Source organism: Ambystoma mexicanum, chromosome 2p (assembly GCF_040938575.1).
Source record: "Ambystoma mexicanum isolate Mex_15411 chromosome 2p, UKY_AmexF1_1, whole genome shotgun sequence".
Classification (NCBI taxonomy): Eukaryota; Metazoa; Chordata; class Amphibia; order Caudata; family Ambystomatidae; genus Ambystoma; species Ambystoma mexicanum.
In genome coordinates, this window is record NC_090923.1 from 800,715,748 (window position 1) to 800,735,368 (window position 19,621).

The 19,621-nt window shown below is 43.4% G+C and overlaps 1 protein-coding gene across 5 annotated transcripts in view; it reads right to left on the bottom strand.

Moving 5' to 3' along the window:
- Window positions 1–1,160: 1,160 nt before the first annotated feature.
- SIPA1L3 (signal induced proliferation associated 1 like 3) overlaps window positions 1,161–19,621 on the bottom strand; it is a 1,632,279-nt gene continuing 1,613,818 nt past the window's right edge. For all 5 annotated transcript variants that reach the window (XM_069644476.1, XM_069644475.1, XM_069644474.1 and 2 more), the window contains one exon: window positions 1,161–5,380. In XM_069644476.1, the coding sequence (XP_069500577.1) occupies window positions 5,240–5,380 (141 nt within the window). In that variant the 3' untranslated portion in view covers window positions 1,161–5,239. The remainder of the gene's footprint in view (window positions 5,381–19,621) is intronic.

Genomic DNA, 19,621 nt, shown 5'->3' on the forward strand with positions numbered 1-19,621 from the left:
ACACATTCTCATAATCAATGTACAGCTTCTATAAAAAAAAGGTACATGTTGAATATGTGCATTACAAACAACCATAATCAATGTACTGCTTCTATACAAAATGTACATTATACACACTGACTGATGTCAGTTTTCAAGAGATGTAATGAATGGGTATCTTTGTTAAGAACTTTACAAAGAGGTGTATGAACGTTGTGCATTCCACTATATATATCTCCTGAAAACCTGCATCAAAGTTAGGGCTAATTTTAATGTCAGTTTACAGGAGATGTAAATTGCATACAAGAGCCTGTAAAACTTTATACGCCTCTTGAGCGTTTGAAAACTCACAAGAGTTCACATTAATGGGAGCATTCATACATATAGCAGACAGATAATGCAAGAGTAGAATGAATATGCATTTTATAGACAAACTCTACACGTACGTGTGGGAGATGAACATTTTGTGTACATACACTATTCTCACCCGAGGCAGGGGGCGTAGCGAGTGAAGGAATTAAGTCGCAGAGTGGTAGTTTGTAGTAGGGTGTGTGCAGGGCACCATACCTCTGGGTGTTCCCGGAGGGTGTGACCAGAGGCTAGTGAGAGTGGTGTGCAGGGCACAATATCCCTGGGATTAGAGAGAGAAAGAAAGTGGAAGGGTATGGGTAGTAGCAAAGTAGTAATAACAGTAGAGAAGGAGAGAGAGTGGGAGAATAGGAATAGCTATTGATATAGAGTAAAACAGAACTGGGAACCAGACAAACAGTAAAAGGTGGGGAGTAGAGTGAGAGGAAGGATGGAAAAGAATACCTGAGGTAGAGGGATAGTTGGAGGTACAAGCGAGTGTTAGCTAGCCAATGATTTAGGGAAAACACCATTAGCCCATAATGCAAAAGAGACAGGGGTTACCGTTCATAGGGCTACTAACATCCCTGATGGGGACGTCTGGGTTAGGGAAGCAGGGACAAGTTCTGCGTAGACCAGAGAGAGGGAGCTGGCCCTAGCAACAAGCACGCCAAGCCCGGCTAGACCCAGACACTATTGACACGAGAGATACGACTATCCCCATATACAAGGATTTTTAATAAACACCTGTGAACTCTATAAATAGGAGTCTGCATGGCTCTTTGTGTCAAGCCACCTCATCACAGTGACCTTAGAAAATGAAAACAAACTCATTTTAAATAGACATAAATTTTATCTGTAAGAAGGATTCTTATAAAATGATGAAAAACATAATTTACACTATTCAAATGTACACTACTTAACAGCAACATTCCCAAAATTAAAGCAATTTAAACACACTGATCAACAGAAAAACAACATACAAAGACTGCAATGTAGTCTGCTGTAAACGGGAATTTACATTTTGCATTCAAATTATTACAAACAGTTTGTGATTGGAAATGTCAACTACTTGTAATGGTGCATAGTCTCCCTTAAGTCCAACAGTGTGTGCCAAATGCTAGTGCAGTATTGCACCACCACAGATCTTTCAGACCACCTATATGAAAGATTTCATTAAATGAGGACCAACATGTGCATTTGTGTTTAGTTTTCTGTAATGCACTATACTGATTTAGGAATTCATCTGCATGCTGCCCATAAAGCTAGAAGCAGATATTGGTTGGGATTTGAAGTAGACCGGTATTCCAGCAATAAATATTCTCCTTGACAGTATTGCCAAGCACCAATTTGTTGGCTAGTTTCTGAATCCAAAATAGGAGCATAGTAGAAAGAAACTCAAACTCATACTCTTCACAAGGGTTAATGAAATACCCAGATACACCCAGGGCAGTTCTAGCTAAAAGTTCAACTTCATGAGTGAACATGAAATATCGATTTCTAAAAAGAAAAGGGAAAAAAAGTGTGACTCAGACTAAGCATACTTGGCAACAAAGTGCTTTCAATAAAGGGTCCAAAGAGCACTGCCACTGCAAATAAATATGGATTCCAATACACTCCATAACCATTGTTTGTCGCTAGCAGCATTCATTGGTGCACCTACCTTCTTTTATACAAAAGCTTTCCTTGGTTTTGTTTGATATTCAGAGATCAGGGATGTAAAAGAACCATCAAGAATGCCAAAGAAGCCTTGAGGCCAACAGTCTAAATCTCATAGCAGTGAGCGATGTACAAACATGCCTGGGGCAGTGGTGTTTTACATTTTGTCTGGCAGGTGTGAAATCCTAGGAAGTGGATGGTATTGGCAGGACTATATATAACATTGGAGCGGTGGGAGCACATACTGGCTGAAAGTGCTCTAGTAACAAACCACAGTTTAGAGCCAATTTCCAATTTGGCTGTTATGGAAGGAAGTTTATAGCAGGATTGGACCTGGAAAAAAAGCAGACTCAGAGAACCAGGGAACAGAGGTTGGTGCGGCATGATATGAGGCATACCTAGAAGCTTAAAGCTTAAAAACAATACTATAGTTTTGTGGTAACTTAAATCTGCATGGGAAAGCAAGATTATGCTAATAGAATAAAGGGCATGCATTAAAAGATATAGGTAGGTTAACAGAAGACTAGATGATCTAGTTGTCCTCAACTCCCATCAAAGTCCTTCTTTATAGTATTTGAAAGAAAGAATTAAAAAAGAGGCATAATGATATTTTTATATACTGGGGGAAAGCGGATTTGTTTTATGAAACCTATAATAAGGTTATCTGCAGCTTTCCCCCCCCCCCTCCTCCTCACCCCCTCAGAGTTTGATTTCTTCAGTGAAAATAGAGTTTTCTTTTACTGAAACATTGTCATTTTCCGGTGGTAGGGAAGGCCATGTCACTGATCCATGATGGGGCTCTGGCCCAACATGTCTATCCTGGATTGTGATGCTTAGCTCAGTCAGTAGTAAGAAGAAGTGATTGGAAATCCAGGAGAGATTAAAACATGTTGAGCCACACCTTTAATAGACGGCATGCCGGACCTTCAAAATAACAAAATGGGATTACCCCCTGTTAATTGAAAATAATTTTGGACTTAAGAAAAATGAAAAATGCCATTACACTTTTATGTGTGCGATTGGCTTGTACAAATGAAACGGCCCCTCAAAGGTCTGTTATGCTCATTATGAAATCTCCATTAATAGCGTTTGGCTATTCTTTAAAATAATTACTTTTACATTTCTCTTATTGTACCACAGAGTACAGATTACTTTTTGTTTTCATTTCTAAGGGGAAATGTGGCTTTAGCAGGCCTGACTGTTCTACCATTAAATTCTCTCTGCAGCAGAAAAACAGACAATGAGGACATTCTGGTTCTTTAAAAGTAACTTTGGATCAGATACTGAATCGGAGTATCTCTACCAACAAAATGCATAAAAAAGGTACTCGAACAAATGAATACACTAGACTGGCCATACTGCATTCCAGGCAGCTTCTCAATAATCCGGTATCAATATCCTAGATCATAAGCCTGCAATATATATGTGGGCTTGCCACTTAAAACATTTTGTGATCAGAGCCCTGACTCCATAATCATTGACAAGCCATGATTTACCTCAGAGTATATAGGGGGTGGTGGGAGGGAGGATAAACCAACCCAGTTAATTTATGAAAATCTACTGGCAATTGTACCCAAACACCAGAGGTAGGATTTAGAATTAGGAGAAATATGGACCATCGTTCAAGGATTTTTACCCAAACACAAACTAGAGAAAACAGACATGTAATGAACAACACATTGCTTCAGAGTACAGTACTTGAAAACGTACAGTACATTTGGACAATTTTGCACAGAAATGTACAAGATTATAAACATAATTGTTGATACAAATATAGCATTTCTATAAAGAACATTTATATTTCAACATTCAAACTTCGAGTCAATTTCCGTTTTGAATTCAGAAAATAATTTACCTTTCAAAAAAGTGCTCCAGCACAGAAAAACCTCTGTGTCCCCCCACTACCCCCAACAATTAAGGGTTATGGTTATTTTTTCCCTAAAGCAGAAGAGAGACGGTACACACAAACAATGCATTAATCTTAACCAATTAATAGGAGAGGATGGACATAGGGGTCGAGGGGGAGATATCAATTTAACACTCAAATTTCACAGATCAAAGAGTGGAATAATATAGTCCACACATTTGGGACCTGTACAAATCTTTAAAAAAATAAAGGGGTGGGGCCAGGAAAGTATGTCATACATGGAAGATGCGTTTAATCTAACTTGAAAACACCCATTGTATCCATGTTTAGTCCATAAAAAAGGAGTGCTGTACATGCCATGGGTTTCTTTCAGTCTTGGGTAAGCCTACAGATTTTTTTGAGGGACTATGAAAAATATGAACGAAAATCTCCATATCCAGTAGACAAGAGGAATGGTGCATTTACTGCAGCCAAGAACTTGGCCAAATGTGTCCCTTGACATCAGTATTTTAAGAAACAAGATTAAATAGGAGCCTCAACTTGACACCAAATGCAGGTTTCATGTTTTAGTGCACATGTACTCATACAACTGAATTGTTGTATATAATAAAATAGTTTCTATGACATTTTTAATTCTAGTATTTTGCAATGAAATCAAGATATACACATATATACATATTTCTTTTCCTTTGAAGATGGAGAAACCTAAAAAAAATAAAAAATACCACATTGGTTCTCTGTGGACTATGCGCAGAGGCTAAAACCAGTGCAGATGTTTTTGGACTCAATCGTTTCCTCTTGTTGCCATATCTTTGCATAATTGTAATTTAAGTACCAGGCCGCTTCGTTGCACCTCATGAACAGGTGTAAATTACTAGTAATGTACAAATAGAACCTACTAATTAGTGTAGTTAATGACACACAGTAGTGGCATGATTCAATACATTCGGAAGAATAATATGAATGTAGTGTGTCACATGATAAATAAACATCATCTTGGCCCCTTTTTCACCAATCTGGGAGAAAGCCATGTCAAAAGGTTTAAAAGTTCATCTTTAAAGGTTTACATCAGGATAGTTGTCAAGATGAGGTATGGCTATGAAGCAGTTTCCTACACGCTTCAATTGCTTTTTCAGTCCGACAGTGCTCCACAGTACATTCCAGGCACACAATCCATTTTGTGGCGGCTCAGCATCTTAGCACCATCCTCTTGTCTTTCTTGCTCCACTGACAACTCAGTAGTGTAGATTAATCCTGCCTTCATTAGAGGCAAAATAAATACAACTGTAGCATGCATGAAGACTGCAAGTCGGACAGAGTGAACAAAAGGGTGTCTTTAAATGCAAGAATCCAGGGACCAAAAGGCATCCATTTCTTTCACAGTTATTACTTTTCCACGGAACCAGAAAAGATTTCAGCAAACTTGCGCAGCTGCTCACTGGCACTGTGCGACTCCACCTGGAGGCGCTGGTTATTCTGCCGGAGGTTTGCGACTTCAGCTTGGAGTGCTTCTTTGTCCAGTTTTTCCTACGGAAAGAAACAAACAGAGGTTTTGCCAAATGCTTATTTTTTAATGTTTTGTCTTAAAATGCAATCATCACCCAGGTTTGGACCAATTGTTTGCAATGACTTTACTGGAATGTGTCATTTATTTGACTACACTTGGCTGAAAGGGGTTTTGTTTGTTGGAATGGGGGTATAATATATGAGTGACTTACTCCTGTAATGATGCACACATGAGGTTCTCTCCCTCCATGAGTATGTGCTCATGTCTGATAATCTGTAGCCTTTATGGGTGTCGGTTTTAACGGTAGTTGTCACTGCCATTTGGAAACATTACAGTAACTGCCACAGCTAAAACATCCCCGTCATGTGGTATTTCAAATGCAATAAAACACGAGTCTACCACTTACCATGTTGAATCCAAAGCCAAGCAATGGTACAGTTTCATAAAATCAATGCCTTCTGACATCAGCACTACCTTTATTTAGCACCAACACGGCAAGGAACAGTAAAAACTATTTGGAGAAGATTTACCGATTAAGAAGTTACTTATCCCCAACCTCAGAATGACCACAGAAGGGACGTTGACAAGTAATCTGCTTAACTATAGGAGGAGTCTTAACCAGCTAGGGACCAGAACTTGCATTGTTGTCTCTAAGCTTATGTTTAGGCATCACTTAAGAAATCTTTCATATTATCTCAACACAGACATCAATAGGTAGCAATAATGAAGCAACCTTGCTTGGACTTGATGTTATTTTTTAACTGCACCCATCAAGGCGTACACCAACAGCAGGTTATTGTTTGAACCCTGTTTTAAAATGTTTACTTTTTTAATGTATTCGTTAAAAAGTTATTATTCATACATTACAGATTGTGTTTTTTCTATAAAAAAAGGAAAGGGCATCACTCTCCTTCGCCCGAGAGTTGCATAGGAAAGTACTCTTTCCCAGTTAATCACCAAAATGTATCTGTGCTAAAAAGAGCTATTAATTTAGCGCTATTTACACAACTGTCATCACAAAGCAAAACTTCTTTTGCAGTGGGAGATTCTTTATCACAGTACTCATTTCACCTGTCTGGGAATGGATACAAACTGCTTCATTAGTAAATCAAAAATAGGTTTGACTGTAATTGCAATTCTTCTCAAGCCATGCACACGCCAACTAAAAAACACTTTTGCTTTGTGCTATATCCTTAAATAGAAATAAAAAAAAATACCAATTTTCTGTGCACCCTTCACCAATGAGTCCATTAACCCCTTAACTGCATTGGGTTCCCCTCCCCCCAGTGCAAGGCCTTTTTTTGATGATTTCGGTGTGTCGCCATTCAATGCCTTGTAACTTTGTTACATGAGATATCTCGGCCAAATTTGGCCCCTTTTTAGCCCCACATGTAGGTGGCCGTAACGCCACCAAGGAATCCTAGTTTGCTGTAGGGGCGTGAGAGAAAATAACTAAAAAGGGAGAAAAGCTATTTCAGAAAATGCCAATAAAATGATGTACAAAGAAGCCTGTGGTTTTTTTCCTTGTAAGTGCTAGGAACAAATTGTTTGCTATGCTGAATTCCCCATTTTCCAGGCTTTCAAGAAAAGTTTGAGTGGAATCCAAAAAAACATATTTTGATATGGTTACTCTAAGTGATTTCAATCCGGCACACACCCAAGTCACTGCCTAGCGTGTAGTGCACAACTGAAATCGTTATTTATTTTTGTTTACAAGTTCTATATTCTGAACGATATACCACTCATATCAAGCCCCTCTCCTGGAACCCCCCCGGTCACACTGAACCAGGAATCAGGCTGGTTTGCAAAGTTAAAATATTTATTTATGTAGTTAAAATTTAAATCACACTGTTTTAATGGGTACACAATAATCACCAATGGGGTGATGTAACACTGAATAATCTCTTTAATACACAAGGAGTAATAGTGAGCAAAACAATTCAGCACAGAAATAATACTTTTGTGTGCGTGTTTAGGTCAGATAGCACTGTGGTTACTAGTTCCCCCTGCACACCCCTCAACGCCCCAATAGGCAATGTAAAGATATAGGAGGAGAGAGCAGGTATTCAGGAATGGCAGAATTCAACAAAATATCAATCCCACTCTCCCCCAGCAAACACAAGACAAAAACGGAATTGACTGTCAAGCTGTCAGAATGGCTTTTAAAGTTATCTTAGAATGGACTGGCAAAAACACTTAATATGGTCTAAATTGCTGAAATTGTTATAATTCTTATGGGAGCCACTTTGGATAGTTGCACACAAACACTAGCAATGATTTAATACCAAGAAACAACGTGAAATCCGAAAACTGAAGTTGGAAGCAATCAAAAACTGTTTTACACGTGACAATTTCCCTAAACGAAAATTTGCTGCAATCTTTTCACTGCGCAATAATCGCGATAACGGGAGAACCGTATGGATCTGGGATGCGGTTTTAGATGCTATTTAAAGCTGTGGATGTTAGCTACAAGTTTCTAGCACAAAAACGGAGGAAGTTATGGACGTTTTAGTGGAGGTCGTTTTTTCGAGATAGGCGCAAGAATGGGTAACAGGAATGTACTTTTAAAATGACAAATGGGATTTCTAACACTATAGGATGACTATGAATAAACGAATACCACACAGGAACACAGCCACTTGATCAGGGTGACTGCCTGCAGAGTAGCTCGCCTTCTTCAGATGAAAAATATCAATGCAAAGATATTTTTAACAATACTGGTACAGGAGGAAGATAGGATGGTTTGGATGGAGAATTCAGACAATTCAAAAATACTCCTAAGAACACAGGTTCGGAATACAAGATTGGGTCATTTTAAGATGGGGATGGACTATGGACAGTACATATTCTAGTGACACAGTTCTTTCTATAGATACGCACTAGATAGGTTTTTAAACAGAACCGTCAGGATTCTGGTCAGGGAACTGGATCTGGTTTTAGGACAGACTGCTGGGCACATCGGATTTGGCAGCGTCAAGGCGCTCTGGTCACCGCACGGCACCGGACTGGATTGGATCTGGAAGGCACTCTGGTCACAGCACAGCACCGGATTGGATCTGCCCTTCTTGGTTATGATGGAATTGATTTCCAGAAGACAAGCAGTACACGCAGCCCGGCTGTCTTTTGGTTCCCCTTAGAATTGTGGGATTTTGGTTCTGGAGTTTGAGGCCTAGCTGAAAATGGTTCAGCTACGCAATGGGCCTTTCTGCTTTGCCAAGTTGTTGGGGTCTGGAGCAAGGAAGATGGAAAGTTCAGCAGCAGGGTGCTCCGCCAACATCGGGATAGTGAGTGAATCTGTCCATCTTTATCTGCGCTCTGCTGTCTCTATTTATGCTATGATAAAAGGTGTGTGTGCTGGTTTAGCCTAAGCTCCCCCCTTTGACAGGCGATTGATCAGAGTCTCTTCTCTGCCTTGATAGGAGGAGATAAACAGTGTGTCACCTTTATGGTGTGGGTTTAAGGGGCTTAGAGTCCACCCCTAGCCTCTTGAACACAAACTCTACTTTTGACACAAGACATCTTTAGACTTGAGTAACCTCTATAACAATCACATATACATATTGCATATTTTGTGTAGCAGCTACTCCTCAAAACCCCGTTGCTGTGGGATCTTGTGTCTGCTTTTCACCGAATTTCGCCCTTTCCATCAGGAACACAATGTCCAATTTATCAGCAAATTTCTATAAGTGTGCCCGTATAACATGGGCATTAGTGTATAGAGTTTCATACTTCTAGCAGAAATACATTTGGTGTAAAATCACATTTCCTGCCTTTTCTTTCCAGGACATGTCACACGATCTTTCCGCCTCTTAAAATGTGCAACCAAAATTTAGATTTACAATTCTGTCACTTTTGTATTTTTGTCAACTTTAAGTGGTAAGTTAGAAGTCTTTAAACAAAATGTTCAGCCCCAGATGGCTGTTCGGGTCCGCCTCTTTTTGTCTCCCTTCAGTTCAGAAGCAGTCTCCTCCCTGTTCTCTTGGCAGGTGTCATTTTACGTCTGTCCTCACACCTAGCATTTCCTGCTTTGCAGTTTGCCATTGTTTCCTTCCCCACTGCAGACCAGGTTCTTCCCAAACCCTATAATTATCTCTGTGGAGTGATTTCCTGGTGGAAGGAGAGGCCTTGCTTCTGTGAGGAAAGCTATTATTCCAGTTTGGTAGCTTTAGCCAGCTTACTTTAATTGTTACTTCTGTTGAATGTTCACTTAGCATAAAAAAAAACCTGTGGGATCAAATCAGAGCCAAATACTTATTCAAGATTTTAAAGCATGGAATCAAAACAATTACAAGATGGGTTACTCTCAACAACAGGCCTCTTAGATTGCAAACATTTGATTTCAGTTTATACATGTTTAAAGTTTAATCAGGCAGGCTACCGACAGCTGTCATTCAGGCGGCCCAGGGTACTGCACCCAGATTTTGACAGATTCACAGACAGGCCACTATTGCTGTGGAAATTCCTTGATGCCTTCAGCTTTTCAGGACATTGTAAGTTCACAATGATTTCTCACACTAAGTGAATTGTAGCACCCAGCAAGAATTTCGGATGTGTGAGGGTGTTTTGTACCGCATTCTGCAGTTTCAGCAAAACAAAGAAACAGTGATTTAAAGCAAGATTTTGGGGTTTCCTTTAGGAAAGCACTGCTTTTTTTTCCTTCTGTGCTCCATTTTCACATGTTGTGGAGCCCAGCGACATGTTTCAGGAGTGAGATCTCTGTTCCACCACTGACAACATGAATGGCAGATTGGGCAGCCATCTTTTTGGGTTTTGCAAATCGCGATTTTCAGAGGTTTTGGCATGCACAAGGGTTTTGAGGCCATTTTACTTTTTTTGGCACCATCAGAACACAGTGATGCCGCATGCCAGAGCAAAAGTGGGTCAAAACATCCCATAGAGCCCCCCCTCACGACGAGTTTGACAGCCCGTCAAGGGGAAGTCAGGAGATTGGGATGTTCTTTCTTTCTTTAGTCCAGGTGGAGAAAGTCGTCTGCTTCTCCCATCAGTGCTGGATCGACATGCTCTCCTCGCCGGTTCTGGATGGGAGCATGGAGCGATACTCTGGGCTGCTTGGGTCTTTCCTCCCGGTCCCCGAGTGGTCCTCCTTGGTACTTAGAAATTCTTGGTTCCAGTTCTATGAGACAGAACAGAGCATGGTTATGGAAATTTTCCCACTACTATTCATGCACTGTTTCTTTGTTTCTACTATTCATGTAGTGGGGCAAATGCATACATTGAATATAATTTACAATATTCCCCGCCTATATTTACTAATGGTTTTAACAGGTGGAATTTGCCGCAAAGTATACCTGGGATGGCAACTCTTCAGCTGGTTTATGTGGACCCACTTGTCTTCCACTTCTGCCAAACTGCCCATGGGGATGTGGATTCTGTAGGCGACTGGTGAGATTCTGTCTACAATTTCAAAAGGACCTCGCCAACTTGGGGGAAATTTGCACTGTTTGGCTTGGTTCCTTCGGAAATTGTACAAGTAGACTGAGTCTCCTGCTTGATATTCTTTAGTTGTCTTAAGGTCATAGTGGGTCTTCATACTGTCTGCAGATCTTTCTAGATTCCGCTGAGCATAGGCAAAAAGCATGTTGAAGGTGTTTTCTCAGATTCTCAACATACTCATTGTTGTGGAAAGGTCTACTCTTGGGTTCTGTAGAGCAGATGCTGGGGTAGCACCATCCTTGGTCCAGTCATTAGCTCAAACAGACATTTTTGTTGCAGAAGAAAGAAGGGGTAGATCTGATGGCCATCAGGACAAGAGGTAATCGAATGTCCCAACTTGACCCATAATCTGCCACAAACTTTTTTAATATGCTCACAATTGTCTTGTTGTATCTCTCAACTCCACCACTAGAGGCTTGCCGGTAGGCAATGTGTAGTTTCATTTTGACCCCAAGTATCTCCCCCATCTTTGTCATTATTTCACTAGTGAAGTGGCTACCTCGGTCTGACTCAATCCTTTGGGGTAGTCCAAAACGCAAGAAGATGTGATTGATCATCAGGGCAGCTGCTGTTTCTGCCTTGCAATTTGGGGCTGGGAGGCATTCCACCCATTTAGTGAACAAGCATGTTACGGTCAACATGTACTTGTTCCCGTTAGAGGAGCGAATCACGGGCTTGATGAAATCGAGTTGTAAATCTGACCAAGGCAGTGTCAGCCCCATCTTTTGGAGGGGAGCACGGTGTGTGAGTGATGTTGGCTGAAATTGTGCACACACAAGACATCCCTTCAAGTATTGGTTGAGCTCCTGCCCCATGTGTGCCCAGTATGCAACTTCTCACAAGATTTCTAGTGTCGTATGAAACCCCTGATGACCGGCTGTGACCGCATCATGGGCATGGCTTAGCATCAGGCTTCGGAATGAGGTGGGGACCACCCACTGGTCATGGACAGCTACGGATCTCCTTACCAGCAAACCGTCTTGGATTCAGAACATTTTTGGGCATTTCATCAACACTCTGAGGTCCTCTTTCCCTATGTAATCAGTATCCGTCAGGGGAAAGTTCTCAGGGTCCTCAATGTGTTGATAAAACATATCAATTATTGGATCCCCTTTTTGAGCCGTAATAAAATCAGCTTTTGGGGTCTCCTTAATCCATTGTGCAGTTGAGAGTTCATTGTGAGCATTTGTCTGGGACCTAGTGATAGCCGTGACCTGGATTTCCCCCAACAGTGACTCGATCTCAAGTAGATCCCCTTGGATGGATCTGGGTTTGGCCAGCTGATCAGCTAGGTCATTTCCAGTTTTGTCTGGTCCCTCTACTTTAGAATGACCCTTGATCTTTTTCCAGTAGATGGTCATCCCATTCGTGGTGACCAGATCATCAATATTGTGTATTAATTTTCCATGTTTCGATGGTTTATTATAAGCACATAGCATGCCTCTGGTTTTCCAGTTAACCAGGTGCTCCACGAACCCGTTCCATACATAATCTGAGTCTGTGATTATGACCAGTTCGTGGAGTTGGTGTTGAACAGCAGTGAGGATGGCTAGATGCACAGCCATCAGCTCTGCCACTTGACTACTTCTGGGACCGATCTTGTACCCAGTGGAGGGTTCTGGGTCATCATTCACCCATGCATTCCCTATGCTGGCCACAAGTTCCTTTTCCCCAATGATGTCAACATGGTAGGAGCACCCATCCACATAGACCGTGGGCATTCCCTCACACTGCTCTTCCTCATAGACTGTGTGGGGAATTAAGGTATTCTTCCATGTTGACCTTCATTTTAAGGCTTTCGTCCTCGAGACAGTTTTCACTGACAGAATCATGCAAGTCAGCCAGAACTTGCGCGAGGGGACTCTTCTTGTTTTGGCCATATCTGACCTCCACTGGATAGCCTTGCATTGACAGAATCCAGGAAGTAATTCGGGAATTACTCACATTTCCAGCCCGAATTCTGTCACTCTGAAGGTATTGCAAAGGTTGGTGTGGAATCTCCACTATGATGTGTTCCCCCTGGATAAACGGGTGGTAATTCTTCAATGCCCACACCGTTGCCAGGAGTGCCTTCTCACAATCGTTGAATTTTTCCTCCACAGAGGATGAAGTCTTACTCGCATAAGAGATTACTTTACTGACCTTGTCATGCTTTTGATAGAATACTGCAGTCAAGCATGTATTTGAGAACCCTGTCTCCAAGACAAACTCCTTGTTTTGACAGGGTAAGTTAGGCAAGGCGCTTGTGAGAGGCTTCTTTTGAATTGTCTTACTGCCTCAGCTTGTTCTGGACCCCACTCCCACTTGACCGCCCCCTTCAAAAGATGGATCAGGGGTCTTGTGATCTCTGCGTAGTCCTCAATTAACATTCTGCTCTAATTAGTTAGTCCAAGGAGGCTCCTTAGTTCCCGCAGAGTTGTGGGGTCTTATTTTCTGGACTGCTTCTACTTTCTTTTCCTGGGGACAGAGACCCCGAGGAGTTATCTCATGCCCCAAGAAATTGACACGGGTTCTGCACCACTGTGCCTTTTGAAAGGAGAGTTTTGCTCCAGCAGCCCTCAACTGTGTCAGGACATAACGGACATCCGCTATGTGTTCATCCACAGTTGAGCTTTTGACTAGATCATCATCTACATAGGCCAGGTTACCCCTTTCACCCAGTTCGGGCATGACCTTATGTAGAAAGATGTTAAATGAATTGCTGGAGTTGATGTATCCGAAGGGAGTTCGGGTCCATGTGTACTGCTGCCCCCCCGAAGGTAAAAGGCGCCAGCTTATATTGGTCCTCCCTACTGACAGGTACAGTCCAGTACCCATTGGTCAGGTCAATTGCAGTGAATACCTGTGACCCTTGGATCTGGGCCAGCCCTAGGTCAATGTACGGAAGAGGCCATCGGGAAGTATGGACCCATTTGTTGAGCTCCCTTACGTCAGCACTGAGTCTCCACTGGCCGTTTGGTTTCAAAATCCCCAGAAGTGGATTATTGAAGGTGCTGTGGACTGGACAAATTATCCCATGGGACTCTAGGTTCTTAATTATTTCAGTAAGGGACTCCATTGATGCGAGAGGCAAGCGATATTGCTTCACAAACACTTGAGTCATGCCAGGGTCCATGGGAATAATTGTTGTGTGGATGTCGGTGCGACCACAGTCATACGAGTCCACTGCAAAGAGATCTTGAAAATCTAAGAAAACTTGTTTCAATTTTTGCTTTTGCTCCAGAGTAGGGAAGGCAGTCCTTGCAGACTTGAAAGATCACCTCATCCCTCTTGAAGTCACAGGCCACATCTTCCTTACCATAAGGGCAGGAAGAGTACACAAGGAAATTCCCCCCATGCCGGGTGAAGATCCTGTCTGGTGTTGTGTCATCGTCACTATCACTGTCAAAACAGTCCTTGGGGATTGGTCCTAACAGTTCATTACCTAAATCTATGGAACAATGTCGGTCATCAACCTCCATTCCAATAATGGTGGCTGCGGCCAGAGTGATACTCTTTAGGTCGCTGTTATCCACCTCTATTGGAATGGTGTTGTGTTCTATGTTGACTAGTGGTGTTGGGTTTACCCCTAACCCTTGCAGTTGGAAATGAGCATTAAGATGGACATAGGGGTCAGGATTTCTCAGTTTGTCCTCTTAATTGTTTACTTCCAGTGAGAATTGTCGGGTCCGTTCTGGGATGGTGACTTCCTCTCCAATCTGAATTTCAACTGCATATGGCAGCAGTTGAGCTGACCGAATGCTTTCTCTGGGTCATCAAAGTCTGTGGGATTACCCGCTAATCTGAACCAGGCTTTGAAGTTTATTAGGTCCAAACTAATGGCAAAGCAATTGAGAATGTACTGCCTAAATAAAATGCAGCAGGGCCATCTCGCACGACCCAACAATTATGGATTATGCTCTTGTTGCCTATGGAAATTTTGAGCATGCACTTGCTAGGCAGGAGATGTTGGGAAATGGGTGTTTCCAGGTCCATTTCGCATTTGTCTACTAGTTTAAATGTGGGAATGACTGGATGTTTTGGGAGTTTGCGGAACATGGCCTCGCTGATGAAGCTCTTACCATTGTTCACACACACTCAGGGGAGAACAGAGTCCTTCCCCCTCATTTAACTGAATAGGGATGAACAACTGATCTCCAATTTTCTGAATATCAGCCAAGCTCTGAGCTGATTTCTCTTCCTTTTGGACTGTAGGAATGGGATTTTCTGATTGTGAATTTGTATTGAATTTCAGAGTGGAATACCACCTTAGACTGGAAGGAAGGTTGATTTTCGGAAATGGAGAGGGCCCCCCCATCACCAGTTTGTTGTCCTACTGTAATTACAGTCACGTCTGGGATTTGATTATTCTGGAAGTGGAATTCAATTTGGTCAGGTTTTTGTTCAACCATGTGGCATGTGCCATTTAAACTAACATGGTTGACACTCTGTTTCAATTTCATTGGTCGGTTAGTCTGCTTCCAGAGGACCTTGTTTACACAATCTATGACGGGAGACAATCTATGCAGGATGTCATTCCCTAGTAGACAAGGTGAGCCCTCTGGAGTCACACCTATGACCGGGTGCTTCACCTTGTGTCGCCCAATTTTAATGTCTAAATCCGCAGTCCCCTCGACAGGAATTTCCTTCCTGTCGAAGTTCTGAAGTTGCCCAGGAAGAGCGGTGAAAGGAATTTTGTATTTCTCCCCCCTTTCCGAATTCAGCTGATCAAAGGCCCTTTTTGACAGAAGGGTAGCTTGTGATCCAGTGTCCACCAGTGCCACAATTGTACATTGCCCCTGTATTTGGACTGGGGCATACAATCTTCCCACCTTTTCCTCAAGGGGGCAAAGATAATGCAAATTTTTGGACAACTGGTGGGTTAGTTTCCTTGCTTTGGATACTGACAGAAAGGTGATTTGGGCAGGATTCTGCTTGGGATCTTGGGAACCCGTAAGAAAAAGGTGACAGCTAGATATGGCGTAAGTTTTGGGCTCCCATGGTTCTGATTCTAAGCTGCCCCCCCCCTTTTTGGAGGCAGTCACCATGATGGGTTTGAACAAGGGGATTTTCGTGCTGGTCATTCTGGGGTTTGATGATGGGTGGTTCTAACTCGGTCCCACATCTACCCAGTCTGGATTTGGATCTTTTGGGACCATTTATCTTTGGGAGGAGTTCCCCCATCCCTGAAGGAGAAGATCCTTTTCCCAGAATCCTCTGAGGACCCCTCTCCTTCCAACTGGAAGATTTGCACCTCCTCCACAAAATGGGCCTTTTTAGGCTCTTTATTTCTCCTACCCCCACCCCTCTGTTCCTTGGGTTGCAGACTTTCGAGGGCAGGAGATTTTGGTTATGGTTCCTGGGTTCTCAGGGGTTTTCCACAAGTGGGGAAGGAAGCTTCCTCCAAGGCTTTACACTCCCCTTCCCCCTGTGCCTCCTCCCTGGGAACCGGTGGGTTGTCGGGGACTTCCCCCGTCATTGTTCTGGAGCATCAGACACTGGATTGGAGAAGTTCTGAGCCGCCATGCTCATCTGGGGGTTCTGTTGAGCCCTTAGCATGCGATCCAGATCCTGTGCCATGTTCTGGACCTGGCACTCTAGTTGGGACACCCACTCTGGCTGGTACGGGATCCTCAGATCTACCCTGGGTTGATCCCAGGAAGGGTAACTATCCCTTCTTGCATAATACCCCTGGTTGGGAAAGTTTGGGTACCCCATCACCCTTGGCCTCCCCTCTCCCAGATTGGGCTGTCTGGGCTCAGGAAAGTGGGGAAAGAAAGAAGGGTTGTTTTGGGGGTGGAAGTTTGGCGAGTTCCGGGGAAAGAAATTTTGTCCGGCATTTGGGGGATTGCTGCCCTCCTGGGGAAAGTGAGGAGGGATTGCCTGCTGTCTGGTTGTATCTACCCCCCTTGGGCTGGACGAGTCCACACATAGCCCAGGAAGGGTCTATTTCCCTTGTAGCGTGGGCTGATGTAGTCAGGGGAGTTAGGGGTCCCATTTGTGGGGTTACCTCCCTGGCTCCCTGTTTGGGATTGGCCCGAGGGCCTTTTGGGTTTGGGGTTGGTTGGATTCTGCGCGGGAAGGCTTTTACTCCCCCCCATCTCCAGATCTAAAATGGGGGCAACCTTCACCTCTGCCACCTTAGCAGCACCAGGGGTGTTGGTCGGTTTGGGGCAATTGCCCAGATTTGTACTTTGCAACGGCTTCTGTACTTCATAGATGCGCATTGCTTGTTCAATGACCCAGTCTAGTGATCTTTTCTCATGAAAGTCCCTCACTAGCTGGGTCATAATATACTTAGGGAGACCATGAAAGAAGGTGTTCACAAATTCCTTACTGTCAGTGCGCACCCTTCTAGTGGTCTGCGCAAAGGCGCGTTTCAATTCCTGAACAAATTCTTGTGGGGCCTGATCTTCCCCACATTGTAAGTTGTAGGCTGCTTTGCGAGCCTCTTGAGGGTTCCTATGAACGGAAAAATGTTTCAGGATGGCCGCCCTATAGGTGGACAATCTGGAATGGTTCTGATCCTCCAGCCCTGCAAAGAAGCTGGAGTACGCAGGAGAAAACATCCACTTTACATAGTAAATACAGCTTTGGCTGTCCTTCAGATGGAAAGTCTCCATCATCTGCTCAAATAATTCAAGGTGCTCCCAAACCGAATATGGCATTTTTCTGGTAGGGCGTGATGACGCTCCTAATAGCTTTTATTTGTTTCAGGGGATCCTTGAGTAAAAGCCCTCTTAACTTTGTTAGCCTTTTTAGTTCTTGTCACCCCGGTCCACTCATCCTCTGACTCAGAGGCACTGCTACCAGAGGTGGCTGTCTGGTCTTCTAGACTCTGCCGGATTCTGCGAGCTTGGAAATGGCTGGCAGAGTGTGGAGGCCTACTCTAGGGACCTGTGGCACTCGGAAGAGTCTTCTGACTCTTCCTTGCTCCCAGGATTGGTGGAGTACACCCCCACTGTCCTATCTGGGGAGAGGTTTTTAGTATGCTCTCAGTGGGCGTGATCTCATGGAATTCATCACCAAATTTCAATGCCTGATCTCTTGGTAAGTTATATTTCTGAGGATCCATTTCTCTGATTCTCCCCTCACTGGAGTCTCCCTGATCAGTGAAGATGGCCCTAGCACTTGGGAACCTATACATAGATGCCCGCCCATCCATTTCTGGGAGGCGCTGACATATTAGCCCGATATTCCCCATTGGGTTGAAGTCTACCATCCCCATGGCCCTCGGTTCATGTAAGCAAGTGGACATGGGGGTGGCAGAGTACATGGAATTGAAGAGATTAAAGTCTCTGGTGCCAGGGTTCCTGAGGTTATGCTCAGGGGTTTCCCTGTCCCATCTGGCCTCATCTCTCCCAGCCCCTATTCCCTAATGGCATGCAAAAATCTGACCCTTTTGTTCTTCTATTAAGGCCTTAGTGGTATCCATTCGTTGTTCCTGCATGGCTATCTGTCTATGGAGCCTGTCATTTTTCCTCACAGAGAGCCTCACTGTCTCTCAGTGCTTCCTGTCTGATTTGGGAGTGGGAGTATTGCGCCCATTTTTGCTGCAGGAGACTCCCCTCCTGATTTCTGTCCTTACTGGCCTGATTATTCTCTGCCACTGCATCTTCCTCCCTCCTGGTATGCTCTAACAGCTTTTCATAGCCCATTTTGAGTTCACCCAGTCCCTGAAGGGCCAGGTGATTTTCTTCCACCTTGGTTTTTAAATGGCTGACTTTCTGGCCTACGGCGTCCCTTTCCTGAATTAGAGTACCCCTCTGTGCGGCCAGGTCGTCCCTTTGTTTTCTGAAGGCAGATCATTTCTGGCGCTCCTCATCAAACCCCGTTTGGAATTCAAGATCTTTAATAATTAATTCATTATTCTCCTCTTTCAAGGATTCTAGGTGGTTCTGTAACGTGACTACCTGCTCTGCGCAGGCTTATTAAAATTCAGTTGCTGCTCCAGCTTTTTTTGGCTCTGTTGTAGAGAATTCAACCTTTCTTGGCACTCTTTTTGCAGTGTCAGTAATTTGGTATCCTGCTCTACCTTCTCTTGCTGCAGGAGATCCAGATCTTCCTTTAATTTTGTCAGGTACTGCCTCGTTTCTCTCTCTGAATCTTGGCTCTTTTGTAGCCTTTGCTCTGCAGAGTCCAAATGAGTTTGGGTTTTCTCTAGGGATTGTACTTGCCTTTTTGCCAGATCTAGGTTTTCGGCATATTTTTCCTGTATTACTCCAATGTGGAGGTACAGGTACGCTGCTATTTTGGCAATTTTACTTTGCTCTTCTTTTACCCTTGTGGCCATATACAGTTCACTAAGTGCCTGGTGTAATGGACCCTGGTCCTGCCATACATCTAATTCAGTGGCAGTGGCTTGTTGTTTGATTTCCTGCAGCCAAACATTCTCATCCTGCTCAGTCCATTCACCCCTGACAAACAATTTGTGCAGTGGGTGTTCTTTTGCCATATTGATTTCCGCTGGGGTCGCCATTCCGGAAATATTAATTTCCTTCTGACTTATTTCAGGGTTACATTTATCTTTGCAAAACAGGCCCAACTCCTTTGAGTATTTTTATTGAAGGATGTTTTTACAGTGTAGCACAGTGCGGTGGCCCGACAAGGTGTATGTACCCCGTCAGTAAGCACGCTGTGTTAGACTGTCACAAGTGGTATGTCTAATTCAGGATTCCGCAACGAGGCCCCAATCTGTAAGTGATTAAAATCCGGCACACACCCATGTCAATGCCTAGCGTGTAATGCACAACTGAAATCCTTATTCATTTTTGTTTAAAAGTTCTTTATTCTGAATGATATACCACTCATATCACACCCCTCTCCTG